The 12,140-nt window shown below is 37.9% G+C and overlaps 1 protein-coding gene across 1 annotated transcript; it reads right to left on the bottom strand.

The window, feature by feature from the left end:
- Positions 1-1,997: 1,997 nt before the first annotated feature.
- Positions 1,998-11,802, bottom strand: LOC131637847 (pectinesterase 2-like). Its single transcript, XM_058908419.1, has 2 exons — positions 11,229-11,802; positions 1,998-2,101 (listed from the first exon to the last, which is right to left on the bottom strand). Exons 1-2 carry the CDS (start codon positions 11,800-11,802, stop codon positions 1,998-2,000), a joined length of 678 nt encoding a protein of 225 aa, XP_058764402.1.
- Between the last annotated feature and the right edge of the window lie 338 nt (positions 11,803-12,140).

The raw sequence follows: 12,140 nt of genomic DNA, 5'->3' as shown, positions 1-12,140 counted from the left end.
TGATGATTGTGGCTGCACCTTCAGATTGCTCTCCTAATTTCGCTCTTCACAAAAGTCACCTTTCTCTTGGAAGCTAGGGCTTTTAAATAGAAGTTTTGGGCCTTTAACGCCGAGGCCGCGGCGCGGCAACGGGCTGGCGCGGCGCGCCTCTCAAACAGAAGTATTTTCGCGGCGCGCCTAGGAACTCTCGCGGCGCGCCCTTTGCACTTTCCATCTTTTTCTTCAGCCTTTGAGACTTCCAGCTTTCTTTCCTCCTCATATTCTTCTTAAGTTCTTATTCAGCTCAAAACCTGCAACAATAACACCCACAAGTGATTCGATTTGCTTTACACATGAACTAAACTTATTCAGTTCAATTCTTAATAAAAACCTATGGATTCATCACATTTTTGCATTGGTTTAGAGAAGAAATCACTTATTTTAACACATGAATTTACCATTAATTTACTCCTAACAAACTCTCCCCAACTTAGAGTTTTGTTTGTCCCTAAACAAAATTACTCACCTCCAGCAAAGTTTACTGACAATCAAGCAACAAGTTCTTCAAAAAGGGTTTTCTCAAGTGGTTCAATCCAGTAACTAAGTCAAATACTCCTCTTCTACCTGCAAACTCAGAATATACACATGAAACAAACGTTGAAAGCAAATTACCTCCAGAAGTTCAAAACACTACACAATTGTAATTGAATCAGCACTAATCGCTCTCATCAAAAAGTATGATGAATAAAAGAGGGGTTAAACACTCATCCAAACAATTAAATCAACAAAGATCCATATCATACGTTCACCAAATTGCTCGCATCAAGTCTTGTGGAATCTGAGAATCAGAAGGTCTTTCTATGGTTGTAATGTGGTTTAGATTCAAAGAAAAGAAGATAATCAAGGGTTGTTCCTAATATAGGGAAGCATCCAATTCATAACTTATTTCTTTTTCTCTAAAACTCTACTTCCTTTACCTGTCCATCTTTTTTCATTCGTAGCTTGTTTTTTTCTTTTTCACTTTGTTTTTTTTTTTTCAGCAACCGTTATATTCTAACGTTGTTACTTCTCTCTTTTTTTTTTTTTTTCAAGCTACGACTTCTTTTATCTTTCACCGATTACCATAAGTACTTACTCTTATTTTGAATGTGACTCTCCCCAACTTGGAGATCAACCTGTATTCAGATTATATGAATGCTCCCCTACTTTCTAAAAAGGTCAAAGAGAAAACACATCACCAAATTTTATGGTTGATGGTCCAAAACAAAACTTTTTATTGAGATCAAACTCACCAGGTATTTCCTTGGTGCATATTATAATACTTATCTTGACCTCAGGCTCAAAGAATGGTTAGCAAAGGATCACACTCTCACAGAAGCAAATAAGTTTTTTTCATTGGAATAGGCTAAAAGAACTCTCAGATTCAAACAAGTGCCTAAATCACTTTCACAGATTTCCACAAACGATGCAACAAATGGTTTAGCATGATACAAACAAGTCAAAGCAATTGATGGTCTCCTGCATATAGTAAACAATGGAAAGCTTTCCTCACAATGGTTAAGGCTAAGCCGATCCAACAAACAATGTACCATAAAGAACTTCTGACAGTATTTACTAACACCTTAAGTTTCATTGCACACATTAAGAGTTTGAGTTCAAAAATTCATACCTGCTTTGTTACTTACTGAAAAAGAAAGTGAAAGTGAAAAATTTTTGAACATTCACTTCCTACCACTTTTCATACATGTTGCTTCCTTGTTGATACTTCGCTTGAGATTCTCGCTTTGTTATGGAACTACTTACTCTAACTGGGAGTACAAAAACTAGAATTGAAAGAAACAACGAATTGCAATACTTAACATAACTTAATTTAATAAAAAAAAACAAGTCATAGTGACCACTGAGGTTCACTAGAGTCTAGATCAGATAACCACAAAAATAAACAGCAGTCTTATCATCAATTCAGTTACCAACACAAAACAAGTTTTTCACTCATTCGCACATCACCTCTAATCATCTCATACAAACATGGCGTCAATATCATCATCAATATTCGCCCCATTATCCTGGCCTTGGTTATCAGCCCCAGCTGTACCACCTGCATCTGCACCTGTACTACCACCTGCATCCCCGGCAACGGCGCCAATTTGTTGAAAGTATTTGTGGGTAAATATTTTCTGTAATATATCGTATCCACAGGGATTGGTTAATATCACTGCCGTTCTATAGTTGTTTATTTTGAGTGAAGAAATTTGGTTTGGTTTGTTTTATACTAATAATAATATCAAAAGCAAATAATAAAATAAAAGCAAGTAAAGGACTTTGTGTTAACAATTAAAGAAAGATGTTGAGTCTTTGGGGTTCATCAACCTAATCCTATACAATTATCAATTAATTCTCAATAGAACAATCCTTTGAATCATTATCTTCACTTATCCTCAAATAAGATTCCATGTCTGCAAATCAAATTAGATAACTTTTACCGATATGAGATTCGATCTCTCCAAATCACAATAACGATAATAGTAATTAAGAACGATAATTATGAAAACCCAATTACAATTCCATCTCTGCAAATTGCAATTGAATCAATATAGTAACCTAGGGCAAAAGTTAAATCCTTTCTTTCGATCAAAGATTCAACAATGATGTAAATTAAAAGCAAGGTTTCTTATTGATAATAAATCCAAACAATTGTTCACAGGAATTAATCAATGGTAATGTATATTCATAGGTTAACTACTACCTTAGACTCAACAAGAGGGATTTAGCTCTCCATAGACATGAAGAACATACAAAGATTAATGGAAGAATTCATCTTCATCAAAGGAATGTCTTCGCTTGAGAGAGAATTGGTCTTCAATTGATGATTGTGGCTGCACCTTCAGATTGCTCTCCTAATTTCGCTCTTCACAAAAGTCACCTTTCTCTTGGAAGCTAGGGCTTTTAAATAGAAGTTTTGGGCCTTTAACGCCGAGGCCGCGGCGCGGCAACGGGCTGGCGCGGCGCGCCTCTCAAACAGAAGTATTTTCGCGGCGCGCCTAGGAACTCTCGCGGCGCGCCCTTTGCACTTTCCATCTTTTTCTTCAGCCTTTGAGACTTCCAGCTTTCTTTCCTCCTCATATTCTTCTTAAGTTCTTATTCAGCTCAAAACCTGCAACAATAACACCCACAAGTGATTCGATTTGCTTTACACATGAACTAAACTTATTCAGTTCAATTCTTAATAAAAACCTATGGATTCATCACATTTTTGCATTGGTTTAGAGAAGAAATCACTTATTTTAACACATGAATTTACCATTAATTTACTCCTAACAGATTGTGATGGATGAGGATCCTTTATGGCTTTGGCGGAGGTGGCAGCCACCCTTTGATTCTTTTGTTGATGGTCACAACAACTTGTCCCTTGGAGGATTTTTCTTTTGCTTTGTTTTTTACTTTCCCTAACTTTTGCCTGGACAAAGAGTTTCTTTTGAATTTGGTTTTCGTTGTCCAGCGGGATATGCCCTAATTTTTGCCTAAGTCATTTGCTTCAAAGCTCTTCCTTTCTTATTTTTTTTTGACTTAGCGGGCTTTTGTTTCTTTCTTTTTTTGATCATGATTCAATACTTTCTTTTCATTCTTTTTTGTCTCGTTCGGAAACAAGTTGTATGACATTTGTGATTGACTTGATGAAAAGGTTGTGACTGCCTTCTTCTTTGTGAATGGGAGACATCCATTGTGTAATGTGCTCTTCTTCTTTTGTTGTGATATATGGAATATGATTGATCCTCTGATGGAATACCTGAAAGTTGAGCGCTCGGTCGCACTAACTGAAGACTACTCTGCCCCTGGTTAAGATTGAGGGTTTTTGTATTTTTTGAAAAGAAACTACTACTCCTTAGGCTCAAAGGGGTTGACGAAGGTTTCACTTCCTTATAACTCCGGTGTTTAGGAATGGAAACAATGCATGTACATCGTCAGCAGGATCTTGTTCCAAAGGCATACAATTAGTGATTCATGTGTTTTTGATTTTCATCATTCTCCTTTTTTAGTTGCTTAAGACAAATGAGTGAAGTATCAATGAACATAATAACAAAGATGAAATGATTTGAGAAAAACATGTATATTACATTTTTATTTATTCAAACAGAATGAGTTTCTTACAATGGATAGTACTTGATAACAACAAAAGTAGTACAATTGAAAATACTAAAGAAATCTATACAATGGCAAGTTTGGCCTTATTCTAATGCAAATGAAATGTTTTCTGACAAACATAAAAGTCTTCATGTTCCACTGGTGGAAGCTCCATTGAGAGGTGGCATGGGATTGTTGACCATATTAGGTGCCGCAGGTGTGAATGTAATCTCCTTTGCATCAAGCAGATCCTGAACCTTGTCTTTGAGAACTCTGCACTCTTCAGTGGTGTGACCAGATCCTCCAGAGTGGAATTCACACTTGGCATTAATCTTGTAATTTGGAGGGAGAGGATCAGGAGGAGGCCTCGCTTCAGCTAATTGAATCAGTTTTTGATCAAGCAAGGCGGCGAGAAGTTGGCTATAGGTCATTGGTACACGATCATACACCCTTTTAGGCCTATTCTGCCTCTGTTGACCTTGTCTCTGCTGATAACCTTGTTGTTGGAAACCTTGTTGTTGTTGTTGGACATATTGTTGATAAGGGACCCAAGGTTGTTGACCAACAGGTGCCACATAAGCTTGAGGGGCGGTGGCGGCCACTCGATAGCAAGGAGCTTGATCTTGAGCATAGGTGGCACTGGTCTCGCCTTCTTTCTTCTTGACAAAGTTACCCTGAGGTTTCTTGTACCCATATTGGTTTGCAGCAGCAGCATTGGCGGGATTCTGGATCTTACCAATTTTCAAACCATTCTCAATTCTTTCACCAATCCTGACTAGATCGGAGAAACCAGAAGAAACACTACCAACCATTCTCTCATAGTAATGTCCTTGAAGAGTGTTCATGAACATGTCAACCAGTTCGGATTCAGAAAGTGGTGGATTCACTTGAGCAGCCATTTCTCTCCACCTCTGAGCATACTCTTTGAATGTCTCATTGGTCCTTTGCACTTGATTTTGAAGTTGCAACCTAGTCGGTGCCATGTCAATGTTATACTGATATTGCTTGAGGAAAGCATCAGACAAATCCTTCCAAGATCGGATTCTATTACGCTCCAGATTCATATACCAGTTCAGAGATGCCCCAGATAAGCTATCTTGGAAGCAGTGAATGAGCAATGAGTCGTTGTGGATGTGAGAAGCCATCTTACGACAATACATGATGATATGGCTCTTCGGACAGCTCAAACCCTTGTACTTCTGGAAGTCGGGAGTCTTGAACTTAGGAGGGACAACCAGATTAGGAACTAGACACATATCCTCAGCATCCATCCCATAGGCACTAAATCCTTCAATGGCTCGAATTCTTTCCTCAAGGATTTTGTACTTCTCAGCGGATTTCTCAACGGGTCGAGCTCTTTCAGCAGTCGGTATTGTTTGCATTTCTGGGTTAGCAGAACGAGTACCACAGAAAGCAGGAATAGGAATCTCTGTTTGAGAAGGTGGCACAGGGAGTGGGAAGACGGGATCAGCCATAGTCATTGCTCCAGAAGTCACGGGTATAGTCCCACCTTGGTTTGGAGCTCCAAGGGTATCAACAGTCATGAAGTTGAATGGCATCCCAAGAGTAGCATTAGTCCTTGCTTGGAACTCAAATGGAGTAGAAGAAGGTGGAACGACCTCAAGTTGGCTAGCAGTAGCTTGGTTACCAACAACGGGAATCTCTTGTGTAGCAGGAACCCTTTCAGTTCGCAAGGCTTGGATAGCTTCCAGGATAGCATCGACCTTAGTTTTCATTTGATCCATCTCTTCTCTAATGGCAGCTTGATCTTGTTCGTAATTCTCCATGATTCTTCTTCTGTGAGCTCTTGTCAGATATCGGTGTGGAGGAATCGTCTTGACTGATCTGATGGAGAGAAATAGGTAAGAGTATTGGTAACCATGAATGCACAGGCATGAATGCAAAATGTTAATGATGATGCAAATGCAACATAAATCAGGATCAAGGATCAAGGCCTCTTGGATAACAACTTCTCATGGTCAATAAGATATGGTCGAATCCTCCAGATTCAGAGGTTCGACGTTGCTTTCTGAATAAATAGCTTGTGCATAAGTCAAAGATGGTCAAACCCTCTAGATTCAGAGGTTCGACGTTGATTCTGATAGATAACCTTTGCAAAAGTCACATAAGGTCAAACCTCCAGATTCAGAGGTTCGACGTTGATTATGATAGATAGTCTGAATGGTTTAAGGTAGGATGGAGGAATGTTTTCCTGCAAAACAAAATTCCCAACCCCTCTCACAGGTAGGATCTAGTATATGGTAGGTCAAAAAGCCAACAGAGGATTGAAAGTAGGCGCAATCATACGATATTGCCTCGTTCAACCAAGCTCTGCCCGTGGATACATGATCGGATCAATCAGACATACGTCTTCTGTCCGTCATGGCCACTCTATTCCTAGTTCCTAAGGTATCACTCATGGCCTGGGTATTGGGCCTTTTACCTCATAGAACATCCCACCCAACCTGCAAACAGAGAAAATATGTGGTCCCCACGGGGACCCATAATATAGTCCAGATGCATGCGGAAAGTAAATATGATATACAAACAGAAACAAACATGATACTAAAACATATATACACAGGATGTAAGCATATAAATAAACAAATAAAAACACCCAAAGAAAAGAAACAAACAAAGGCTAGGATCGACTCGCTAAGAATGGACCAGCACAGGTCTATCACATCCCCAGCAGAGTCGCCAGCTGTCGCACGCTCGCGAAAATGAACAGAGTCGCCACCAATATATTTATCCCAAAGAGGGAAAGGAATATCAGAAAACCTGGAATAAAGAAAGGATAAGAAAGAGGTCTTTCGACCAGAGATCAAGGTACGGGAGTCGGTTACGCGAGGGGAAGGTACTAGCACCCCTCACGCCCATCGTACTCGATGGTATCCACCTATGTTTGTTGCTATCTAAAGGGTGTATAAATCTAAAGCTTAATTACTAAGGGAATGCACGCAAATGAAAGAAAAGAAACACGGGGAAAATAAAGTTTATAAATAGTTGTGCTCGCTTAGGCCCCGCGACCTAATGCCTACGTATCCTTTTCAGGAATCAGAGCGCCGTAGTTCGGCTCTTTAGTTTTTGTTTGTTTTTGTGTTTTTTAGTTGAACAGTTACATTCGCACTCCGCTGCTCGACCTCTGGAGTATTAAGCTGGGAATGGAGCGGAAATAACATGTCCGATTAGGAGAAAGAATGCCCTGAAGGCAAGAGAAAGAATGCCTCGGAGGCAGGAGAGAGAAGATAAAAATTGGTTTGTGTCTTTTAGGTGTAATTCCATGGTGAACAAAACCCACTACAAGGCTTCGCACCGCTTCCTTACTTTGTTTAGGTCTGAGCCTTTATTAGATATTTTGAAGTGTTTTTGGTTAAGTGTCTTTTAAGGGAAATTAATTTGTGACTTAGATCATACCAAAAAAGAGTCTTTTTGAATATTTAGAGAATGCACATCGAGGCCTACGCCACAATCGATTCTCTAAATAAAATACAGTTTTTTTTGAATATTTAGAGAATGCACATCGAGGCCTACGCCACAATCGATTCTCTAAATAAAATACAGTTTTTTTGAATATTTAGAGAATGCACATCGAGGCCTACGCCACAATCGATTCTCTAAATAGCGGTTAAGAAATACACCGAGGCCTACGCCTCAATCATTTCTCTCCCGCTAAGTAGGAAAGAACATACATCGGGGCCTACGCCCCAATCATTTCTTTCCTACCACAAAAAGAAGAAGAAAGCGGTATGATCCTTATCAGTAGTTATTAAGTTTTTTAAGATTGAAAAAGAAAAAGAAAATGATAAAGGGGAACTAACCTATTTTCTAATCTAATTGTCATTTTATGTACAAAGGGAGATCTACCTAAAGTCATGAATTATGGGTCCTAAAATCTAAGGAAACATACAAGTGAAATTACAAGTAAAAATCACAAGTAGGCACGATACAAAATTAGCACAAAATTGACTAAAAGAATGACTCGAAAATATAGCACAAAACATGAAAACAAATGATTCAAAGTATTACACAAAATGAATTAAAAGATACTATTTATTTTTTTATGGTTTTTATGAAGGAAATTGAATTCTAATTAACCAAAAGAGAATTAGCCTAAACTAGTATTTTTGTGATTATTTTTATATGTCAAAAATTAGTATTGAAGTCTAAAAATGATAGTGAAGATTAGTATTTTAATACCTAAAAGAAATGGCAAAAAAAATCTAATTAAAACCTAAATCAAAACTAATGGAAACAGGGGGTGCAAACTGAATAAAGTGGTGTGATCAGTAAAACGCAGAGCCCAAAGGTGTTGGTGGCCCAGCAGAATTATTGTTACAGATTTTTTATATGGCCAAAAAAATGGTATGGGCCCGGGGGTACACTATAGCAATTCGTGATGTGGCCCAAGATAATTATTCTTTATTTCTCAAGTGCACAAGAATGATGAAGATGGGCCTAGGGAGGTATGCATCAGTAATTCGTGTGAGCCCAAGGGGTATTGATCCACATTCTAGATTTTTAGATTTTATTCCATTAATCAGCCAGATAGCTTAACGTTCTAATTAACATTTAAACTAATTACGATGAATATTCACTTAATATCACATTAATCTCAATTAATTCAATTAATCAAAGCAAGAGATAAAAAGGGAATTAGGGTTCAGTGTTGTAACCTTTGAGCTTTCGATCTCGTTTTCCCCCTCCTTCAAACGCACAGACGGCGATGATTTCTCGAGCTCGTCCCCTCAAATTGAACCTTTAGTCTTTCCGTTCAAACTCCGATCATCAAACTCCGGCCACTCTATGACGCTCCCATCCGATTCAATTTCGTTTCCTAGAGTAGCGCACGAGAGCTAGTAGTCGAAGAAGAGAGGTTCTGAAGATTTAGGCGCGAAAATAAGCGTAATGGAAGAGGAGCTTCTTCAGGTGATTCTTGCCTTGTTCTTTGAATTTCTATGTTCGATACTTCTTCTTCTTCTTCCTTGCTTCAATTTCTTTCTCCTTTTTGTTGAGTCCGGCGAGATCGTTAAGTGAGGATAGGGATGGCTGTTTATCCGTACCAAGGGAGATGGAGGTTGAAGCTCAATTGAATGGAGCTTCAAAGGTTGAAGCTCCTTCAATGGTGAATAGAGCGTGTAGTGCGGGTTTGGTATGAAGATGATGATGAATGGAGGTTGAGTTGAGAAGTGGTGAAGGTTGGGGAATCCAGAAAGAGAGAAGGTGATGAAAATGAATGAAGTGGAGAGAAAATGGTGGAACAGGGTGAAGGGTTGGAAATGATGATGGTGATGTTGATGAGAGTGGTTGAGGCCAAATTCTGATTTATAGAGGTGAGTCCCTTCTCTGATTTTTCTGTTACTTTCAGTTACAATCTGTTAGCATTCTGTTTGAATTCAGTTGCATAGTTGAATGATATGGTTAGAAACTATTTGTCTGATTCTGTTATGGTAGTTAATTGTAATTCTGTTATGATGGATAGGAAGTTACAACTGATTCTGTTATATGTGTGGAAAGTAGTGAATTCTGTTAGGATTCGGTTAGGACTTGTTTGAAAGTAATGAGGTAGTTATAAAACTGATTTTCGATAATTAGAAAAGAATAGGTTTGTTAGGTAGTTACAAGTTTGAAAGGGTGGTTAGTGACAGTTAGGAAATAGTTTGTGGTTAAAAGTTATAGTGAAACTGAAATTGGTTTATTTGAATATGGTCTGAATTGGTATGTATGGCTGCTGTTTTTTTTTTGTTATGAATGAAAGTGTGGGACTGCCTTTGTATTTGTTCTGAATTTTTGGCTTTTTGAAGTGTGAAGTTTGAATGTAACAGGCTCTAGTATTTTGAATGGTGTGGTAGGTTTTGATCAGTGCTTTAATAAACTTCAAAAATAAGTTGTAAACCTGTTATGCTTTTGGATGTATGATGCTTTTGTACAACTTGTCTTGAATGTGTATGCACTCTGAATGGAATTGTATTGTGATTTTGACTTTATGTGGTACAGGGACCTTGGAAGATGCATCTGTCTTGGAGCTTTAGATCTGAGCTGTTAGATTTTTTTGTCGGTTTTGTAGTGTAGGGACAACATAAGTTTAAAGGGAACACATGAGAGATTCACCACCCAATGAAGATTTTCGGTTCTTTACTATTCTGAGGCAGCAGTGCTTTAATTTATTTATTCTTTATGTAATGAACACTCTTTGTAACAGCTTATTGCCTTGGAAATCCATGTTGAAAACTTGTAATTCAATAAATGAAATAAACACTTTCTCTCTTCTCTTTTTAATTTGAAATTCCAAATATTTCTTTCAAACTTTGCAAATGTGAATGGATGACATAAGATAGCTCCAAAAGTGAGGTAAAAACTCTTAATCTTGTCTGTAGCGGGGAAAATCTGATATCGAAGCCATGGGATTGACTCGAATCAATATTCCGTTTGAAATCGCCACCGCGCTTTATTTTTTCAAAGGAAAAGGGAAAAGAACGTAAAACCCAAAGTTTTGTTTTAAAAACAAGAAAGAGAACTCAGGTTCGGGTGTTGATTATATGAGGGGAAGGTTTAAAGCACCCCTCATATCCGTGGTACTCCACGGGAACCTTTTTGAAAATCTGTGTGTGTGTGTGTGCTAAAAAACGGTTTGTTTTATTTTTAAAATAAGCTCGGCAAAGCGTTAAGCTTTGGGCCTACATACCTCCTCGGTGCAATGGAGAAGTCAGAGCTAATGTAGTTCCGCTTTTGGGAAAAACGTTTTTAAAACGAATAAACACTTTGTTGTCGTTAGAGAGAAACACTCAGCCATTGATCTTGAGCATGAGAACAAACAAGTTCTTTGCATCGCAAATGAAAGAAGGGCGCCAACTCGGATAAAATCAACAAGTATGCCACTAGCTCTCTCACGCGGAAAAGATCTCGTTATTATCAATCAATTTCAAAATCGTGGGGTATAACCACTCGTTTCGACAATTAACGGTGTCTAAACTTTTGAAGAAAAGCCACTGAGGGCGAAAGATATTTTTAAGAAAAGAAAAAAAGTTTTGAAAAGGTTTGCAAACATAAGAATATTTTGGAAAAAGGGAGAAGATTTTGAAAATTAGGCTGAGAAGATGAAGATGATTGTAACAACTTTCTATCACCAGGCCTAACCCATGTTGGGAAGCCATTTTTGTAGCTAGGTTCTTGATATTGAACTTTGTTAAGAGCCAAAGTATTGCTTAGCAATTTAGTAACATTGTTGGACATGAGAGGAAGAACATAGTCTTGAACACCAAGATCATAGAATCCAGCTTTACATGTGTCAAGATTTGTGAGAGCAGTGCTTAGCCATGTTTGAGCATCAACTTGAGAACAGTTTGTTTTAGTGTCTAGGGTTTTGTTGAGCTTGAGGATGGTTTGTTGGTATAGGTCAACACAATCAGCCCATGCAGATATTTCACGTGGGTTGTTGCATTTGGAGCGTAAGGAAAGAGTGTTTGCATGGGCTTTGAGTGCTCTTTGTTGAACAAGTTGTAATGAAAGTTTGAAGAAATCGGATTTTTGTTGGATGAGTTTGTGTTGGTAAGAAGGGTTATTGTTCAAGAAATATTCACAGGGTTGAGGGTTAGGAGTTTGGTTACACCATAGTTTAAGTTCATTTGTGGAATAAGAGAAAACAAAAGAAGAAAGTAGAAATGGAACCAAAAGTGTTACAAGCAAACGAATAGCTATCATGATTAATATATAGTCTTAAGAATTGTTTTGATAAATTTGGATGATGAAAAGTGAAAGATGAAGATGATGTATAAGAAGAAGAGTGTTTTTGATATATTGAAATGGAATTGGAATGTGTTTCATGGGCTAATGTATTGTCTTTATATATAGAGCAAAAGAAGAGAAAATAGAGGGATGGATATTTCTGTAATTAACAACAATGTAGCCGTCAACCACTACTATTCCCATTGTCTAAAAAAAACCATCAATTTTATGAAAGAAAAAGGTATCAACATCTAAAACTTTATTATAAAACATATAGATAGATAGGTTGGTAGCAATATTGTGATTGATAGACA

Source organism: Vicia villosa, unplaced genomic scaffold (genome assembly GCF_029867415.1).
Source record: "Vicia villosa cultivar HV-30 ecotype Madison, WI unplaced genomic scaffold, Vvil1.0 ctg.002098F_1_1, whole genome shotgun sequence".
NCBI classification, from domain to species: Eukaryota; Viridiplantae; Streptophyta; class Magnoliopsida; order Fabales; family Fabaceae; genus Vicia; species Vicia villosa.
The sequence above is the reverse complement of the archived record's forward strand: the minus strand, read 5'-3'. Positions and strand labels throughout refer to the sequence as shown.

What these genes read in the sequence shown, in the direction of transcription:
- LOC131637847 (XM_058908419.1), bottom strand. Translation starts at nt 11,802, where the DNA reads ATGATAGCTATTCGTTTGCTTGTAACACTTTTGGTTCCATTTCTACTT. An exon ending in CCCAACATGGGTTAGGCCTG is followed by an intron (nt 2,102 to 11,228) that starts GTGATAGAAAGT and finishes CCGGGGATGCAG; the next exon opens with GTGGTAGTACAGGTGCAGAT.